Raw genomic sequence first — 21,136 nt, forward strand, 5'->3', positions numbered from 1 at the left:
TGTATAAGCCTGTGATAAGAGAAATAACTTGTTACTGAATGTGATTGGTTGAACCCATGTGGCAATTGAACTAGTAAGATTGGTCAAACATGATAACCCCCAAAGCCAAAGTATATAAACCCTGGGAGCCTAACAGATGATGCTACAATCAGCTGAAGACCCTGACTGTACCAGTGGCTCTGAGCGACCAAGACGACCAAGACGGAGGCAAATTTATGCTCCCAGGGGTGTTTCCCACTATGCTTGCTATGAATGAATACGTTATGATTGATTGTCTGCAAGGTCTACGATTGATTAATTAAGGCTCAAGGATCATGACAAGTATAGTGAAGTCAGGGAGAGTGGAAAGCGAGTTTCTGAATTGTAACTCTTCTTGTATCTCTGTTGTGCTGTCAACCTTAAAGCAGGCGGTTGGAATCCACCAGCTTTATGCGAAAAGCCGCTGGTGGGTAAGCTGAATGGGTTCTGACTCGGAGGCAACGGAAGAGAAGATGCAGGTTTTAGAAGGAGAGTATTCAAAAATGTAGGCTGTCCAGCAACAGCAACAGTATTAACTGGGAACTTCTAAGAAATAAACTTTCAGGACACAGTTCCCTTGGAATCTGCATTTTGGTCGGATGTAAAGATGATTCCTATCTACGTGCACTTTTCAAAGGCACTGGCTTTGATACTTGGACACTAAGAGATGATGAGCCTAGAGGGTTGGCTGCTTAAATTTGAGATGTGGAGGGTGTCCCAAGCAGCTCTGGTGGCATTGTGGTTAAGGGCTCCACTGCGAAGTGAAAGGTGAGCAGATCAAACCTACCTGCCGCTGTGTGGTAGAACAATTAGGCAGTCAGCTTTCAGAAAACAGCCCTGGAAACCCTACGGAGTAGTTGTACTCTGTGCTAAAAGGACGCTAGAAGTAGGAATTGAGTGGATGACAGTATGTTTGTCAGTGTGTGTCACACTAGAAAGCATTTTTCACAAGGTCCCAAGCCATGGTGCCAAAAGTTCAGCTACAGCCAGGGGGTGCAGCGCTGGGAACAGAGCAGGGGTGAGGCTAGGATTTAAGTGGGAAGGAAGACTCGATGGCGACTTCCGATCTCCTTAGTTTTTCTACAACAGCCAAAAGCCTTCCCTTTTACTCATTCTACCAAGTTAATATTTGTGGTTTGGTGAAATTTCCCTATCACTTTATTTTTCTTTCCAAAAACTTTAAAAAGTAGAGCTAAAGTCTTCATTTCTCCTCGGGACCTCCAACAACACTCCTCCCCCCTCCTATCATTCTCGATTGGGACCGGCCACCCAGCCCTCTTCTCTCCCCTGTGACTCCGCCCTCCCGACTGGGGAGGGACAGTTTTGCGTTCAGGGAAAATGAATCAGTCTCCGATTGCACGGAACACAGAGTAGCTGCCTGCGATCGGGGGGTGTGGCTAAGCGATTCAAGCTGCCTGGGCCCTGCGTGCTCTGCGCGCTACAGGCTCTTTGCGTCTGCGTACTAGGCCAGACTCTCTTTCTGACTTCGCTGCCGCCATGGCGCCTGTGGTAAGTATGGTCCCTCGTGAGGCCTGAGCTTGGAAGAGGCACGTGGGCATCGCAGCGCCTGCTTTCTGCCCAGCCTCCCGGGGGAAGTCGCACTGCGGCGTCCGGCTAAGGTTGAGGCTGCAAGACGGCCAGAGAGAGGTTCAGTGCCGCTGCCGGGCTCGGCACGTTGCGGGCACTGGAGGCCGCGGCCTGAAGCCGGGGAGGGTGATCGGGAGCTCTCGGCGGCCGGCAGGAGCTGCAACCTTGGAGGCAGTGTCCCGGGCAGGTCCCGGGTCCTCGGAGCCCGGTGAAGGAGGGCCAGGGAAGGGATCTGCCGTCCTCGGGAGCCGTGTGCGTCGGGGGAAGTGGTCCCGGGAAGGATGCGCAGGTTGCCTGTTGAATCGGCGAGGAGACCCGGGTCGAGGAGCGCGTTGGTTCGCATCGTTAGCCGGAGTTAGCATTTCACAGTGCGGTGCTTCGCATCTTTATCGAAGGCTCCCCATGCCCTTCTCGCTGTGCTAGGTTGGAAATGGGGTGTGTTGAGGTCATCGCAGGGTTCCCGAGGAAAGTTGTTCCTCCCCCCCATCATCTCCCCGCCCCCACCCCGGGTTGGGGCAGCCTGGTTAACGTTCTTCAGTTCCCTCGCTTCTGCCCAGCGGTGCTTGCAGATGTTTCTATGCAGCAATGGGCTTGCGTGTTGGGCCAAGAGATGAAGATGGCATAGCCTAGGACAGGGTTCAGATCTCTTGGTCCTAAGAGTCACTAGGAATTCTGGCAGCAATGGCATTTGCATGCTTTTTGGTTTCAATATACGATGAAAGTCGCCCAGTTCTTTTGGGTGGGTCTTTGATTTGTTTTTTTGGCATTAGTTCTTAAAGCACTGAGTTGTTAAAGCAGCCTTATTTGGGAGAAACATTAGAAAAACGAAAAATGGGCGATTTTTGTGGTAGCTAAATTTTTTGAAAGGAAGCCTGCTTCTGACACAGCGTTTAAGCGCTAGGCGAAGGGAAGGGTTGGTAGTTCAAACCCATCCAGTGGCTTCCTGGGAGAAAGCACCCATACAGGTTATACCCCAGAAAAATCCTATAGGAGAGGTCATCATGTGAGGTTGCTGGAAATCAGACTCTAATGGACAACAACCAGTGTTTGAAATGTTGACCCAATTGAAAGCTTTCCATGGAGTTCTTTTAAACGTAAGTAAGGAAAACAAAATATATTCTTGAAAAGGAACATTTAGTGTTTAAATTTAACTAAGCCTTTTAAAGTGTAGGTCTAGGTAAATAAGTTGTTCAAATGCAGTTTTAATCTTAGTATTAGTCTTTGGTGAGTGAGAAGGTTCATCAGAGCTTCATGATGAGAGGTCCTGATAGTGCATTGATGATGGTCTGCTAACTAAAAGGTTGGTAGTTCTAATCAGCCAGCTGCTCTGAGGTAGATCTGCTCAGGCAAAGATTTACATCCTCAGAAACCCTGTGGGGGCAGTTTTGTTTTGCCCAATAAGGCTGCTGTGAGTTAGAATTGATTTGACAACATTGGGTTTGAATTTTCTGTTTTCTTGATAAGAGTGAAGAAATTGGAACATCAAAGGATGTGCTGTAATTGCTGCTTTAGAATACTAATTCATTAGGTTAAATCAAGCAAAGGGCTTAACGTTGTTGTTGTTAATAGTGCTCTAATCACAAACTTATTTTTAGCTCTGTTCAAATCAGGGTGGGCGAGCAGTTAGGATACTGTATTGTGTAGTTGCCACTCCTGTAAAGGTGGCTTAGACCAGGATTTAGATAACAGAACCAGTCATCTAGATTGGAGTCTAGAGTTACAGGACTAAGAATGATTTCAGATAAAGATTGTTTTAGGTGTACAGTGCTTCTGTAACCCCTGAATAAAGTTATCAAGAAGCATGCCTTGAATTGTTATTTGGAAAATTTTAGGATGTAGAAAAAGTTAATTCTTCCTGCATGTCTAGGGGGACTGGGGAGACTGAAAACCATGGACATAATTGAAGGTTGCTAGAGTGGGTTCCCCATCAAGAGGGAACCCCCAAAGCAGCTTCTTGTGAATGCTTTGAGAGCTTTTAAGCAGAAAGGCTCTTAGTGATGTACACAGGGATTCAACTTTATGGTTTTTGTCTTTGTATGGGCATTTTTGCTTCTGCTAATTGTATTTTGACTGGCATGTATTATGATTTACCATTTATTTGTCTTAATCTTAGAAAAAGCCTGTGGCGAAAGGGGGTAAAAAAAAGAAGCAGGTTCTGAAGTTTACCCTTGACTGTACCCATCCAGTAGAAGATGGAATCATGGATGCTGCTAATTTTGTAAGTTACGTTCCTTCAGTAACATTTCATAACAAGTTACATTTATTACAGAGTAATCAAGATTCTGAATTACACCTCATGCTTAAATGGAGTAAAGTGATGCTACATCTTTGTTACCCCATTTCCTTGTGGCTCAGACTGTGGTGATCTGTAGGATTTTCATTGGCTGAGTATTGGAAATAGGCCCTCAGACTTCTTGGTTCATCTGAGTATGGAAGCTCTGCTGAGCCTGTTCAGTAATGTAGCGACATGTACATCTCCATAAATAGAAGGATGGTGGCTGTGCGTGAAATGCTTTAGCTGTGAATTGAGCCATTGTCCTATGGAAGAGCCCCTACTAAGATACATTTCTGTTTTCATGTTTACAGGGCTGGTTCTACCATTTAATTCAGAGTTTAGTTATGTAATTTTTGGGAGTAAGATTTACTTTCTGTTGTAGGACAGAAAATTATGAGATTAAATGAGATGAGCTTGTAAAAGCTTTTGTGTGTTGCTTGGCACATAGTTACTAAACTATTAAAGTTTCAAACAATCTGACCAACATTAGTAAGTCGCCACTCCTGTTTCACTTTGATGTGGACTTGATGCTTCTGACAAGGACTGCCTTAGTTCTGGGCCTGTCTGCTCAGCTGGGGGCATCACACAGATGGTAGCATTTCAGGTTTTTAATTTTCTTAGAATTGGACTCTCCATGTTTTGTTTAAAAAGTCTGGTTTCCTGACTTAACATTGGAATTTGATTGAGACCACATTTTGTAGTGATATTTTTATCCTATGTTTGACCTTGTTATCCTGTGTTTTTTGTTCTTTTGTTATGCTTGACCCTAGAAAAAGGTAAATCTTAAATTTCTAACTTGCTCTTGGGATTTAGCTTTTTTCCTCTCACAATATCTATGCTTGGGGAATGCAGCTTTCTTACCCCCCCCATCCAAATACTTCTTTTTTTCCCCGCCTTTTTTAATTGTGATTTTAATGAAGGCTTAAAGAAAAGTTGGGCTTTTCGTTCACTTATTGTTGCACTCAGAAGGCAATTCATGTGGCATTCATTGACCCCCCCCCATTTCAATTTTTTTTTTAAATGTGGCCTTATGTATGTGCTTACATCTCCTAAATTTAGTTCTGCTCTTCAGTCTTCTGAAGTTCAACTGGTATCAAAATTTTTAAAAGATAATTTAAATGATTAAATGGAAACCAATATGATTTGTAAACTTCCACATAAAAAGAAAAAAATGACCTCTTAAATTTTAAGTGGTTGCTTATTGCCACTGATTATATAGAATGTAATTCAGTTCTCCTTTTGCTCCTGTCAGGGAGCCACCCCAAGGTGTCAAAGAGTAAGAATGCCTGATTCATGCCATGGTCTTTTCAGTTACTTCCTGTGGACAGCCAGGAGACCAAATAGATCTGTCTTGGATACTGAAACGAAATTTTTCCTTGGAGGCAAAGATTTTTTGAAGCTCCATCTCATATTCTTTGGGCATACGGCCAGGAGGGACTGGTCCTTGGAGAAGGAAACCATGTTTAGAAGGGTGGATGGACAGAACAGGAGAGGAAGACCCCATATATGATAACTGGGACAATGGGATTAGGTGTGTTGGAGTCAGTGAGAGTAGCTCAGGATAGGGCAGGATTCAGAGCTGTTGGTACATAGGGTTGCTGTGAGTCACAGGTGATTCAACGTCCCATAACATGCATCTGAAAGTCGGACAGTGAATAAACGTGACAGAATTGATGCCATTGAATTGTGTTGTCGAAGAGTACCAGATAGCCATCATATGGACTGCTAAGAGAAGAGAAACGTGTCTTGGAGGAAGTGCTGCAACCAGGGTGTTCTTAGAGGCTCAGATGGTGAAATTTTTTTTTAAATTTTTTATTTATTATTATTTTTGTGTGAGTGTACTGTCAAATCAGATCTGACTGGAACAGGAGGAGATTGTCCCTCCTTCCCCGGCAGAGCATCTGGTGGATTCGAACCATGTGCCTCTGGGATTGTAGTTGCATCTCCTTACCACTAGGCCACCAGAGCTCCCCTAGATGGTGAAATTTTGTCTCACATACTTTAGGCATATTGTTATTAAGAGCCAGTCCTTGGAAAAAGACTTCATACTAGGGAATCTAGATGGCAGTGAAAGAGAAGTGATAATAACAAAGTTTATATACACTGGATATTTCCCATTTCCTTAACCCACCCCTCCCTCCACCCATCTTGACAAGATGGAGTGATACAGTGACAGTGGGCTGAGTATACAGCATAAATAGTATATACAAGTATACAGTTGTTACGTGCTGTTGAGTTGCTTGCGACTCATAGAGACCCATGTACAACAGCCCTAAACTCTGTTCTGTGCCAGTCGCACTGTCTCTGATACACCCATCCCAGTTGTCCCAGTCACTGAATCAATCCACCTCATAGAGGGCCTTCCCCTCCTTGCACTGTCCCTCCACTCTACCAAGCATGATGTCCATCTCCAAGGACCAGTCCCTCCTTACAACATACAAAGTATGTTAGACGGGGCCTCAGAAACCTTGCCTCCAAGAAGCCGCCCAGTTTAACCCTCCCCAGGATGAACCTGTTTGTTTTCCTAGCAGTCCATGGTACCCTCAATACTCTTTTCCAGCACCACAGCTCAAAGGCATCAATTCTCCTCCTATCCTCCTTAGTCATTGTCCAACTTTCTGATGTAAAACAAGTGATAGCAAAGACCATGGCCTGTATCAGATGCACCTTAGTCTCCAGAGAGACACCATTGCTCTTTAGTACTTTGGAGAGGTCCCTAACAGCATACTCTCCCATTGCAATACGTCTTTTAATTTCCTGGCTGCTGTTGCCAAGAGTGTTGACTGTGGAGCCAAGCAAATGAAAGCTGTGAACAATCTCAATCTGTTCACCATCCATCGCGATGCTGCCAGTTGGTCCAGTGGTACACGGTTTGAATCCACCAGATGCTTTGTTGAAGAAGGAGGGGCAATCACCTCCTGTACCAGTCAGATTTGATTTGACGATACATACACACCCCCACAACTAAAAAAAAGTCTACAGTAGGCTCAAGTATGTCAAACATTATGAGGATGGTAGAGGGTAGGGCAAGGCTCAGATGTGTTCATAGAGTCACTGAGTTGTAGATATCTCGACAGCACCTAACAAGGACAGCATTGCAGTTTTAGATACCTCGGTGGCACCAGTGGCTTATGCTTGGACTGCTAACCTAGAGGTTCTTTGAACATATCCAGTGGCCCTGTGGAAGAAAGGCATATAGTCTGCTTTCCTTTGGAGCACAGTACTATTCTAGCACATCGAGTTGCCATGAATTAAAAGTGACTTGATGGAAAAAGGTTTCAGTTTTTTGTTAATTTTGGTTTATTACACTTATGTAAACAAAACTCCAGCTTTGGGCATATTGGGAGGAGCAGCTCGTCCTTGGAGAAGCATATCATAGTTGGAAGAGGATGGAGGGTCAGTGCAAGAGAGGAAGACACTGAATGAGATGGATTGACAGGGTGACTGGCAGTGGGATCAGGTGTGTCAGAGTTGGTAAAATTATGTCTGGATAGGGCAACAACACTTAATGTAAATTCCTTTTACATTCCTGTCCTGCAAGAAGTCTCTTAGTTGTCTTCATATGCAAAATAGTTGCATAAGTGGGTTTTTTGTTTTTAATACAAAATTTTTATTTTATACTGATTTACTTAGAAAGTTTGTATACATTGTTTCACACTAGATCTTTTCCATTTCCTTAACACACCCATCAAATTGTGTGACCCTGTGATTACTAGCCCCCATCCTCACCCCTCTGCTCCGCCTTCCCCCCCTTAGATCCTCATATAAGTTTTACTAGTTACCTGTTTCTACAGTAATTGTCCTATACAGTATTTGTCCTAACGGCACTGAGTTAGTTCACTTAGTATACTGCTTTCCAGTCCCTCTAAAGTTAGTGATTTTCAAAATCATTGCTCCTGTGTGCTCCGAAGTATTCCATCCTGTAAATGTACCATAATTTCTCAAACCGTTCGATTATGGTTGGACATTTGGGCTATTTCCATGTTCTTTTGATGGTGGATAGCTCCTATGAATGAATCTTGGTGTACAAATAAATGTTTTTGTTACAGTCCTAAATCTAAAAAAATTGAGTAATGAGATAATCCCTAAGTGAGGAATAGATACATATAGGATTCTGAGCTGAAAAGATTTTAGGGACTTTATAACATGGTAACAATAATAAAATCCAAATAGCTTCCTTTTTAAAAAAAAAAATAGTCCTGGAGTTCACAGAGGTAGTTGACTTGAACCTAATCAGCCCTTTGTGGAATGTTTAGGATCCTTTTTCTGCTGGACAGTGCACATGGCCTCGAAACAGATCTCTGTCTAGTTTTTGTCCTGTTAGATTGAAACGTGGCTCTCACAGTAGTCCTTAGGTATAGAAGTTGCCCTGGATTTATTAGTTGCTTTATTTGCCCTGGATTTTCTCTTTTCCCATTTCCTTTTCTCTCTTCAATCAGTTTATTCGGTATAGTAGCCCAGTCCCCCATTGTCCTTGATTGTCCTTTTTATTTAAATATTTTATACTGGTTTACTTACAAAGTTCATATACATTATTTTTTGCACTGGATCTTTCCTGTTTACTTAACCCACCCCTCCCGCCACCCATCAGATTGATTAACCCACCCACCCCGCCTATTCTAACCCCTCTGCTCCCCTTCCTTTTTAGTAATTTTAGATTAAGTATAAAGTTACATCCCCAGAGGACAGACTTTCCTCTTGAAAGAAGGAGAAAAAGCCTCCCCTTTACTTTTGGCCAGTGTATTAGTATTAAACTTCCTAAACCTCTGTCCTTCCAACGAAGACATACATAGGTGCAAGCAGTCAGGTACACTCATGCTAGATTGTTGTTTGTGCTACATGTTTTAAGATGAGTATTGCCATTTCTGTTTGTTCTAGATGTCAGACCCTAATAGGAATACCAAAAATTTGTTATTATTTTCAAAAGACTAGTTATTTATATGAACCAGTAGCCAACATCATGATAAATGGAGACAAATATCCTTCAAGCTTAAAAATCAAAGATGTCATTTGATGTCTAAGGTACACCTGACTCAAGGCAGTTACATATACATGTGAAACTTTATATAAATGTAAGCTGGATAATAAAAAAGGAAGGAAAAAAATTGAAGTGTTCAAATTGTGATTCTAGTGACGTATTTGACTATACCATGGATTACCAGAGCAGCCCTTGTGGTGTGATAAATGTATTGTTGGATCACTCACCAAAAAGTTAGCAGCTTGAATAAACCCACAAGCTAGAAAGGCGGGCAGTCTCCTTTTGTTAAGATATACAGCCTCCGAAATCCAGTGGAGGGTCACCATGAGTTGACATTGACTCAGTAGCAGTGAGTTTGTTTTGTTGAAAGTATCGTGTGGCTCTTTTTTGTCTTCATTATGCCTTCTCATAAGACTTTCAGGATCAGGAGGTTGCTGGTCAAGAAACAAAAGCAGAACTGGCTCCTTCCTCAGTGGATTAGAATGAAAACTGGCAATAAAATCAGGTAGAACTCAGACCTTGGAGAAGAACCAGGCTGGGTCTCTGAGGAGTCCCGCACGTGATGACAACACACATAATGATCCTCCTTTCATTAGTATTGCACTGTGTCAAGTTGACTGGCCATATCAGGTTAAGATTATGTCACGATCTCATCACTACCTATGGAGCGTGCTTGGTTTTTATGCTCCCACGTTTCAGTAAATAGATGAGACCTATGATTTTTAAATAAAAAAATTTACCACTGACTTGATTGCTACTTCTCTTAGTGACCTGCCGTTAAATTTTCTGAGGCTTAAGATCTTTACAGAAGTAGATTTCCTGGCTTTCTCCTATGGAATGAATGCCCGCTGGGTTTGACTGCTCACCTTTTGTTTAGCAGCCTGACCTGTTACACACTAGGCCACCAGAGTGCTTTATTTTAAGTTAAAATATTCTGTTAAGGTGAATGAACATATTACTTCACTAACTGGTCAATTTTATTCCTGTAGGAGCAGTTTCTTCAGGAAAGAATCAAGGTTAATGGAAAAGCTGGTAATCTCGGAGGAGGGGTTGTAACCATCGAAAGAAGCAAGAGCAAGATAACTGTAACCTCTGAGGTGCCTTTTTCCAAACGGTAAGGAGGTTTGTTATTGCATCCAGATAGTACCGAGTCTCAGCCTCACTCTCAAGCAGCATGTAGGGTAATGTGTTTTGTGGTTATATCTGCTAATGTGTGGAGCAGAAGCAAGGATAATGTTATAGTCATAACGTATTCAACCTTTGGCAATTATTTTCCCTTTAGGATTTTGGGTTTGTTTTTTTTTTTGTGGACAAAATATTTCAAGTTGTAAAGATGCTTATTAATTAATAAGACTATGTTCTTAAAAGGTTATTCTTCCTTTGCCTCTGTCTAAAGGGGAAAGAAAACCAGACACAGGGGCACAGGACCTTGAGCATCTCTGAAAGGGCCAGAGGGAGTGAGAATAGAGCAGAAAGCAGGTCAGGAACCTGTAGCCCAGCCCCATGGTTCCTCTTGAGTCCCATCAGCAAGAGGTTCTTTTCATTCATTGCTGACTCACAGTTACGGTACCAACAAGGGATTTATTAGGGAAGGAGGTTGGAAAGTAGGGGAGGCAAATAACATCCAAAGTAAGTCCCAATAGCTCCAAGGCCCAACACCTCAGGTTAGTCCAGGTTCCGGTTTCACTTAAGCAAGCAGCTTTTCCTTCTATCGCCAAAGGCAAGTCTAGTAAAAATCTACCTGTGGGCAGCACAAATGCGGGATGCCTCAGGTCACACCTTGCCGCAGTTTCTCCACGGCAGTGCAGTCTTCTCCACGACCAGGGTCTAGATCTAACAAGGGTCTTGGCTGCCACAAGCCTCGCTAACCTCAAGTCTTGCTGTTCAGTGTGGGAAGCACGCCTTATCCAGTCCACACCTGAAGTTGATTTGCAAGACCATGTGGTTTAGTTAAGGTACCTGGAGACGAGAAGTGACTAACGGTCAAGAAAGCACCACACAGTCTATCCTCTGACTTTTCTTAGTCATTATTTCTCATCTGAAGGATATGTAAGCCAGTTGCTTTACTCCTTAAATCATATTCTCCCCATTTTATTATTGGCACAGCCTTATCAAACCAGTACTCTGAGGAAAACAAGCAGATCGTCTATGAAGCACCTTCTGGTACAGTTAAATCTGTATCTACAAACAAAGGGTCCAGTCCATTTCATCTCACACCATTAGAGCAAATCATCAGGTCAGAGCAATTAACACTAGCTCTCAGAATGAAACCTTTGGTTGGTTCAGGTAGGCAAATCCTCAGCTATCTAGTCTCAGTGGCTAGATTCAGATGGGGAACAGCCACCAACGTAGGAGTCCACACATCTTCCTGTTTCAGACCCTTACTCAACTTAAGGCCTACATGGGCCAAGTCAGCACATCAGAATCCCTGCTCCACAAGTAACCCTTCATTTATCTATTTATCGTCCTCAGTGAACAGTGCTGAAGGACCATTTCCAAACTCCGCCTATTTCTTCATTATTGTGTATCTCCCATTTCCATCACCACGAGTTGAACATATTCACCAGCTTCCTTGAACTTTAATAAAAGTTCTGGAAAGGGAGTTCTGATGCTTTGTCCTTCCTCTCATCAAGTAGACCCAGGTGATCATTCTGAGATAGGCAAAATTATCAGCTTTTTATTGCCTCGGTTTCATTGCAAAAAATCTTTTTTTCTGCGTGTCTGTTTTTAAAGGTAACTCTGCTCAGAGTACTGGTGGTGCTTAATCTTCCCTAGGCTAAGTTCCACACTCTGTCAAATTATCATTTTTAAATTTATTTATTTTTTTTGTGCATGTACCGTCAAATCAGATCTGACTGGTACAGGAATTGTCCCTCCTCCAGCAGAGCATCTGGTGGATTCAAACTGCCTACCTCTAGGATTGTAGTGCAGCTTCTTGCTACTAGGCCACCAGAGTTCCCTTCAAATTATCATTTTTATACTATAGTTCAACAACATTATGACATCTAAAGGGGGAGGGGGAAGCGTCATGAATAGACTTTAAAAGAAGTTTTCAAATTTATATTTATCTTCATAAACTTTTGTCTCAGGCCAAAAAGCAAGTTCTCAGCTTTTCCATATTTAGTAACGGTAAAAGTAACGTTTTAGATTTTCTCCTCTAGTTTATATCAGTCTGTGAGTCTGAAACAGTGAATTCCACTGCTTCTGACACCAAATGTCAATGAAGAGGAGAAAACTTAACTTGGAGACACAGGACCATGAGCATCTCTGAAAGGGCCAGAAGACGTGAGAACAGTACAGCCCCTCACTGCCCCAGAGCAGAAATCACGTCAGAAATATGTAGTCCAGCCCCATGGAGGACCATGAGCATCTCTGAAAGGGCCAGAAGACGTGAGAACAATACAGCCCCTCACTGCCCCAGAGCAGAAATCACGTCAGAAATATGTAGTCCAGCCCCATGGTTCCTCTAGAGCCCCACCAGCAGCAAGAGGTTCTTTTATTCATTGCTGACTCACAGTTACAGTACCAACAGGGGAGTTTATTAGGGAAGAAGGTTTGGAAAGTGGGGGAGGCAAAGAATATCACCCAATATAAGTCCAGGTTTTAGACCAACAGTTCTAAGGCACAACTCCTCAAATGAGTTCAGCCTTCAGTTTCAGTTCAGCCAGTAGCTTTTCCTTCCATTGTCAAAGGCAAGAAATCCTGTGGCCAGCACAAATGCAGGATGTCTCAGGTCATGCCTGCCACAGTTTCTCCACAGCAGTGCCAGTCTCTCTACCACCAGGGACTTGTTCTAACAAGGGTCTTGACTGCCACAAGCCTTGCTGACCTCAGGTCTTGCTTCTCAGTGTGGGAAACACTCCTTCACTTATCCTAGTCTCACAGGTGAGGCTGATTTGTGAGACCTTGCTGGTTTGCGAGACCATGTGTCTTCAGTTAAGGTAGCTGGAGACAGAGGTGGCTAACCCCGTAGCTTTAAAAAAAGCCAACTTTGAGGTTAACATCAGCCTTAGTCACAATGAAAAACTTAATTCCCCCTCCTTTTTGCTATGTAAATTCTGTTAGGGCATTAGATTAGAAATTTGAAAATCTCAACTTTATTTAGACTGAAGTCACCCACATAATTATGGTGGACCCATTTTATGTCTTTTTAGTATGGAGACAGTAATTCATTTTTACCACATATAGGGTTTTGAGAAGATGCTTGAATTTAAGACACTTGGATGAACTTTTTGCTAAAACATTTCACTGAAAAATAACAGCTTTATTTCTAGCTTCCAGGTCTTGCCATTTCTTAGTTTTATTTACACAGTACCTAGGAGTTAGAATTTTTAAGGTCTGTTTGGACAAATTTAAGGAAACCTGGAGGCATAGTTCATAATATATAAAAGTTGGCAGTTCAAGTCTTTCAGCAGCTGCCTAGTAGAAAGATGGGCCCTTATACAGTACCACACTTGGAAACCCCAAGGAGGGTTGGCTTGAGTCAGAAATAACTTGACAGCAGTGAGTTTGAGTTGGTGTTTGGTTCAGAGGTTCAGAACAAATTGTTAATAATTTTATTTTCATGCAAATCAGTTAAGAATTTACTTTAAAACTTAAATGATTGGCTGTGTTATTTACATGGAAGGAGGTTTGTTGGGGCGGGGGCAGGGGGCAACTATGAAACCAGAAGACCACTGGGAAATGCTGATCATGCAACTTGCCAGCTTTACCAGGGGCCAAGGAGAAGGCCCGTATGTGAGTTTACTGCCCTAGCAAGAGAATGGTTTCTGTTCTCGGATTTCCTGTTCCTTTCCCAATGGAGAATGTCTTCCATTATAGCGCTCCTTTCCTTGGGAGCTAAGAGAGTAGTAGTTTTGGAGATTTTCCCTCTGAGTTTCTGCACATTTTTGTCTATTATTTTTTCCTCCAACTTTCAATTTTGAAATTTTTAAACTACCTATACTTAGTGAAGTGAAAACTTCACCACTTAAGTAGATGAATGGAATCACTACTCTCTTTGTGTAGGAAAAAGTGGATACACTTGAGCTGAGATCTCCACATCTTTGTGAAGATTACTTTGTTGATGTAACAGTTAAGCAGTGCTCATTTCTTGAAGCTGGGCAAGTGTATTGGTATGGTGACATTATCTATCACGAGTTACATTTTCTAGAGGGAGAAGCTGAGGCCAGGGAAGGTTCATTTGCCCAGCAGAGCAGTATGCTTGATTGACATCTTAGTCCCTCTTCTCTGTGGCTTTGGGAAGATGCCCTAGTGGTTAACTCCCAGGGCCTTGTAAGCAAGCAGGTAAGAGAAGAGACAAGATTGTTAGCTTGGTGTAGTTGGACATAAATGGACAGTTTCTGCCACTGTGTGAAATTTGAGTTTTCTAATGAAGATTTGCTGGAGTTAGTCCTTTTAGCTCTTGTCCAGCCTGAGGCAGCATTTCAGCAAACAGATTCAAGTGAAGTGCTCTCCCTGTATAGAATCAGAGACACCAAGATGGCGAGGGCGGGGTTTCTGTCTGACTGTGGCAGAGGGGAAAATGTGGAACAGCCTAGTAGCCTAAACATCTCTAGTGGCCTAAACCACCTCACGGAGCTGTGGAGTCAGTGGAGTACTGTACGAGAGCTGCCTGGAAGGAAAGAAGGATTTCTTGGAAAAAGATTAACAAGATTGTGTTTAAGATTAGTACCATGATAGGCTTACTCCAGTGGTCACTAAAAGCCATTGTATAGATGTTTTGTTGCTTAATGGGTAACTGTTCCATACACTTCAGGGTTCTCATTTTTATTGTTGCTCATTATTCCTGTTAAAGCTGTGCCTCAGTTGTAATATCACCCTTTATGAGGAGTGGGAAAATGATTTTGAAATGGGGGTTTTTCTAAAAGTTCAAATATTTCAGATTGCAAGAATACCATCTGCCTAGTATAGTTCTCAAGTGTCTTTTCTCTACAGGTATTTGAAATATCTCACCAAAAAATATTTGAAGAAGAATAATCTACGTGATTGGTTGCGCGTAGTTGCTAACAGCAAAGAAAGTTATGAATTACGTTACTTCCAGATTAACCAGGATGAAGAAGAGGAGGAAGATGAGGATTAAAACTCATTTCTCTTGAATATTTTGTATAAGCCCTGAATAAAACATGGGAACCAAAAAGTTTGTTATCCTTGTATCTCTGCAATGTGGATTGATCAGAAAACTGGATATCACAGGGAACGGGCTTCATGTGGGCACCACTCATTTGTTGCATACTTTTCTTTTTAATCCTTGGAAATTTCAGTCCTCAGTGATATTAAAATAGAAGTACTGTGAGCCTGAGGGAACTGATGATGGTTTGACATTGACCAGGTAGGGGAGAGGGTGGCAAGAGGGCCTTTGGCTAGTCACTATATACTGGGAATACTGATCAGTCAAAATTATTTTTTTCTGAGGTTCCCTCTTCACAAGGAAATGTTGTCAGTAAAGACACAGTGTTCTGGGGCATTTGTATTTTTTTAATTGATTACTCTTGGGGAAAAAATCCTGCTGTTTGTATTAATTGATATGTGTTAGGTGGTTGTAGAAGTCCTAGGTTTTAAGTAAATCTCTGTACGAAAATCTGTAAACCATCGCATCCTAAAAAGTCTTTTCTTTGCAAGAAACCATCACTTTAGCATCCAGCAGAGGGAGCCGGAGAGGAGCAGCAGAGCTTCCAGCTGTGACTCCAAGGATTTTTGTTGCTGAGACCACTGTAGGCTTTTCATAGAGGGTGTAACACCAAGGAAAAGTGACTGGGGAGCACTTCATGAAAAAGAGACGAGACAGGAGTTTCCAGCCTCCCGGGAGAACAGTGAATTTTATGTCACAAATTCTGCAAATTAGTATCTGCTGGGTGTTGGGGGGAAACTTCGCTCTCATTGTAGCATTTTGTTTCCAAATGCAGAGAGTAGAGAACTGAAAATAATGAGGTCGGAAAGATGTAATTATCAGTAGCAAGATCAAGACCCATTTGTGAATGACTTTGAAAAAGGACCCTGCAGAATTGCATTGTTTCATGGTGATGGTGTGTATTCATAACTTGAGAAGAGCTTGTTCACCATTAATTTCCACACCTGAAAGTTGTGTGCTCTGCTAGTTACATAGCTGGAAATTAAATGTTCAAGCCCCACCTTGGCTCCCAATTTAACATTTGTTACTCCTTTGATTGAATTTAGCATGTTGAGGCTTTGCAATTTCGTTTGCCATAAAGGTTCTGCTGTTTTCTATTTCTATGCAAATTTCTTGAAATAGAATTGTTTTGCACATTTCTCCTCTGCACTTGCAGAAGGCAGGATTTTCCTTCCGACCTGACTGATGGGTTATTTGCTCCTTGCCTGTAGTCCTTGATTCATTTTATTAGCAATTTGGTGACTTGGTTTGGCACATTTGTTTGTTCATTTTTCCATGTAGTAATTCTTAGTTTGGTTGTTTAACAAATGAATCCTGGGCTGAAATTAGCATAGAAGCTCATTTTAAAAAAAAAAGTGTCCCAGATTTTACAAATTGTTATAGAATTTAAACTTAACTGTTTTTTCCAACTCTTGTAATTTAGGATCTTTGATCGCATTTTCTATTAAAGTGGCTGACACATGGCTACTATTACTGTGAGAAGTTTGGTGTTTTTTGTTTTGTTTTTAGAAAACCAAACCTGGCAAGTTAATCTGTTTAGGAACAAAAATTGTTTACACTGATGAATCAGCATACCGACAGTCTTGGTTAAGTTTGAGAAAACATGATCCATAACATCAAGAATTGACCAAAACTGAGCTCTGCACATTGAATTTCTTGAAAGCCAGAATCTGTTTTCAATGTGTAAGGGAACTTGAGTTAACATTGCACTTGTCACGCTTGGCTGTGTCTAACTGGTCGACCAGGGTAGGTGCCTTTGGGTCTGGTCGCCCTCATCACTCACCAGTCTAATCTGTACATGAAGGCGAGCACTCTGGGTCATGAGGAGCTTCCCACGTATGATGTGGATGTGGGATGTTGACTGAGTTAACCATAGCTACCACCAATCTCTCTTTTTTGATGTGGTTAAGGCAGTAAGAGATGGCTTAATGCCTGTAAGAGCTTAGATCTAGTAAATTTTTAAAGGTTTAATGTTCGCCTCCTGTCCCCATGACCTTTGCAGCTATAGATGTTTTCAGAGTATTGTCATCCTTATTTTCCAGATGCTGTGCAGTGCTTAAATACACAAATCTATAAGATGTGTCCAGAGAGCTATTAACCTTAAACTGATGGAATGCTTGCCCCTCCTAAAATGTGTTTCTAGGCTGGGTGGTGATGATTGTTATGTGTTGTCCAGTCACCTGCAACTCAGCAACCCTGTGTACAATAGCTCTGAAGCCTGCCCTGTCCTGAGCCACTCACTGACTCCAACACACCTCCCTTATCCCAGTTACTATATCAATCCGTCTCATCCAGGGTCATCTTCTCTGTGCTGTCCCTCCCTTCTGAGCATGATGTCCTTCTTCAAGGATCAGTCCCTCCTGGCCGTGTGCCCAAATTACGAGATAGAGCTTCAAAATTCCACCCTCCAAGGAGAAACTTGGTTTCACTGTCTCCAAGACAGACCTATTTGTTCTCTTGGTGTCACATGGTATGTTTAACATTCTGCATTACAATTCAAAGGCATCAATTTTGTCATCCATAGCCATTGCCCAGCTCTGATATATAGCATGTAATTGTGAAGACTCTGTATCTGGCACACCTTAGAGGAAACCAAAATGCATCCTTGGCCCTTTGTTAGCCATATGGTGCCAATACAGGCCCATTTGTGTGTCAGAAAGGGGAGTTTAACCAGATAAAATAATCTTTAAAGACTAATGTTCATAATTACAGAATGTTCTGGGACATTTCGGTGCCAGGCTTTTTCAGGGGACACTTGAGTTCTTGTCATGAAGCCGGTGGTATTTCCTCTGGCGAGGTCACTTCATCTGTCTTCATTTTTCCCTTTCACTGGGGTGGCTTCCCTACCCAAAGGACTTTCCCTACAAGTTTATCAAGGTTGGATTAGAAGGCGTGTGAAGAGGGGTAGAAGACAGATTACGGATGTGGGGCAAATTTGGCAATTCCATAGGGGTAGAAAGAGGAAGACCCTCAGTGATTGATGCCGTGACTACCACAGTGAACTTGAACATGACATCATGAGAGTGGTACAAAATAGGACACGGTCCAGATGTGTCCAGAGTCATGAGTCATAGTGGACTTGATGGTGCGTAACGACATGGAGGTCGATTTCTCCTCAACATGGGTTTGGCTGATGTGTGTAGGGTGTCTGCTGAGTCATTAACTGTCAATTGGCGTAACAGCAGATCTAGCAGGAAAATCTCGGATATTAAAGCCGTGAGAGGGAGGCCAACTACGTGAGCAGGAGGCCTGTGCTCAAAAGCTTATGGCAGACGGGGGTCACAGCTGAATTGTTAACTGGCCTGCAGTTTAGGAGATGAATAGTAAATTCTGGAGGTTGCTTCTTGTTGAGAAGAAAAAAAGAAGTGGCCTGAGGGTCTTGACCTAGATGAGACGTGCTGAGCAGGGTGGGCAGAGGCTGCCTTGAAGTTAGGCCACACAGTGCTTGGAGCCCTGGCCGGCAATCAAGTGTTTGGCTGCTACCCCATCAGTCAAGCACTGGGATAAAGACCTGGTGCTGTGCTCCCATCCAGACGACCGGTGGACACGCTTTACATTGTTCTACTCTGTCCTTGAGGGTTACTGTGAAGGGGGTCTGTGCCGAAGGTGATTATTTCAACTCTGTTCTTGGAAGTTTTTTCCTTTAGTGTTTTTATAACCAATGTATTAAGAATATTTTGATTTTTGAGTTGTCACTGAGGTGTAATTACCAGCTCTGTGATCAGCAAACAGAAGCAACTTGTCTACTCAACTGTAACCTTAATGATAGGTTTGCTCACAGAAATGCAGTTTATTGAATTTCCAGCTTTTTAGGGATTGCTTTTTTTCTTACTTGGTTCTTGTTGAGAATATACACACCAATCCAACAGTATCACAATTCTGATAGTCTTTGCTTTCAGCCAGGTTCCATCTGACATCAATGATATCCCTGGTGCCGCTGTCTACTCTTAAACCACTCACTCTGAAGCTTGAACTTCTGGTCGTTCCCTGCCAATGTACTATTCTAGCTGTATTTTAAAATGATACTTGACAATATTTTGCTTGCATGAGATATTAATGATATTGTTCAAGCCTTTTATCTAGTTACCATGTTATTTATTGGTCCGCTTGTGAGGATTTTTATTTATGTCAAAGAACTTGTCAGAGTCAAATCATAGCTGATCTGCCTGCAGGTTTTCAAAGGTTGTAAATCACGTGGAAGGAAATTGCTCATCTTTCTCGCGAGAAACAACTCAGTGGATTTGAACTGCCTCCCTTTGGGTTGCCAGTGCAAGTACCCACTAGACCACCAAAAGACCTGAAGGGCATATAGGCTATGCTTCAAGTCATCTCCATTTTCTGCAAAAAAAAAAAGACACAACAAACTTTGCTTAGTTGTATATTTGTGCATCACAGCTTGTTAATGAGTCTTCCAATTCTTACGACACCTTCATCATAGAACCCAGTTTCTCAGATTATCCATTGAACATATAGAGAGAGTAGGTACGATAAGGATACAGCTCTACACACATCTTTCCAAATTTATAAGCCATGGAGCAGCCCCTTGATCTGTTTGAATAACTGCCTTGGTGTATGTACCGGTTCTGCATGAGCACAATTAATTGTTCTGGAATTCCTTTGCTTTCAACCAAGATCCATCTGAGGTCAACAATGATGTACTTCGTTCCACATTCTCTACTGAATCCTGCTTGAGTTTCTGGCAGTTCCCTGTTGTACTGCTCCAGCCCTTTTAATATTATCTTCAGCAAGGATTTACTTTCATGTGATGTTAATAATCACCTATAATTTCTGGAATAGGCACTAATAATGGCTCTATAATTTCTGTAGTAGGCACTAATAATGGCTTCCAGTTGTTAGCCAGGTAGCTGTTTTCCAAATTTTTTTGTTCTCTTCAATATGGATTGAAGCTCAACATCAAGAAAACAGAGTCTCACCACTGTTTTTTTTTTGTTTTTTGTTTCTTTTCTTCTCCCTGCCTCTTTTTAAACAGTCCCTCCGTAAGGACTATCCACTTAGCTTTGCATCCAAAGACGAAATTTTTAGGTGAAAGGAGTTAGGAGTTAGCCTTCGTTACAGACTGGTTCATTTCAGGGTCGAAAATATGGAACGCTTCACGAATTTGTGTGTCATCCTTGCGCAGGGGCCATGCTAATCTCTGTATCGTTCCAATTTTAGTATATGTGCTGCCGAAGCGAGCACTCACCACTGTTTTGATTGGCAGTGTCATGATAGACAGTGAAAAGATTAAGATTGTTAACAGCTTTAGTTTGCTTGGCTCCACAATCAATACTTTTGGTACCAGCAGTCAGGAAATCAAAAGATGAATTGCATTGGGAAAGTCTGCCATCAGGGACCTCTCCAGAGTACTGAAGAGCAATGATGTCAGTCTGGAGACTAAGGTGAGCCTGATTAAAGCCATGGTCTGCAATTACTTGCTTTCCATCAGAAAGCTGGACAATGACTAGAGATGATAGAAGGAGAATTGATACCTCCAGCTGTGATGCTGGAGAAGAGTATTGAATATACCATGAACTGCTAGGAGAACAAACAGGTTTGTCACAGAGAGAGTGAAACCAGGCTGCTCCTTGGAGGCAAGGATTCTGAAGCTCCATCTGACACACTTTGGGCATGTAGCAAGGAGGGACCAGTCCTTGGAGAGGGACATTATGCTTGAGAGGATGGAGGGACAGTGCAAGAGAGCAAGACCCTCAGTGAGATGATGGATTGACTCAGTGACTGGGGTAACAGGAGTACGTGTGTCAGTGACAATAAGATTGGCTCAGGATAGAGCAGGGTTCAGAGCTGTTGTACATAGGGTTGCAGTGAGTCGCAGGAGACTTGACAGCACGTAATAACAACATAGATTTGTCAGTTTGTTATACTGTGATAATCTGTGTGTCCCTTTGTCATCTGTATTTAAATTCCAGCAGGGCTGACTGGTGGACAGGGTTCTGCAGAGCTCCCAGAAAGATCAACTAGGAAGCAGGACTTAGTGATTTACTTCTAAAGAAACTTGTTGTACACTGTAGTCATAACTGACCCTCCAGTGGGTTTTCAGAGTTTGACCATCCTTCTCCTGTAGAATGGTTGGTGGCCTCGAACCGTATGTCTTCAGGATTGCAGTGCAGCTTCTTGCCACTAGGCCACC

At 42.4% G+C, this 21,136-nt stretch overlaps 1 protein-coding gene across 1 annotated transcript; it reads left to right on the plus strand.

Annotated features, from left to right (window-relative positions):
* Positions 1 to 1,496: 1,496 nt before the first annotated feature.
* On the plus strand, positions 1,497 to 14,992 carry RPL22 (ribosomal protein L22). Its single transcript, XM_006885798.1, has 4 exons — positions 1,497 to 1,527; positions 3,719 to 3,823; positions 9,848 to 9,972; positions 14,796 to 14,992. The coding sequence occupies exons 1-4, from the start codon at positions 1,516 to 1,518 to the stop codon at positions 14,938 to 14,940; spliced, it is 387 nt and encodes a 128-aa protein (XP_006885860.1). The 5' UTR covers positions 1,497 to 1,515; the 3' UTR covers positions 14,941 to 14,992.
* Positions 14,993 to 21,136: the final 6,144 nt, after the last annotated feature.

The sequence above is a fragment of the Elephantulus edwardii genome, unplaced genomic scaffold (assembly GCF_000299155.1).
Source record: "Elephantulus edwardii isolate Elephantulus edwardi_28Jun2011 unplaced genomic scaffold, EleEdw1.0 scaffold00045, whole genome shotgun sequence".
NCBI classification, from domain to species: Eukaryota; Metazoa; Chordata; class Mammalia; order Macroscelidea; family Macroscelididae; genus Elephantulus; species Elephantulus edwardii.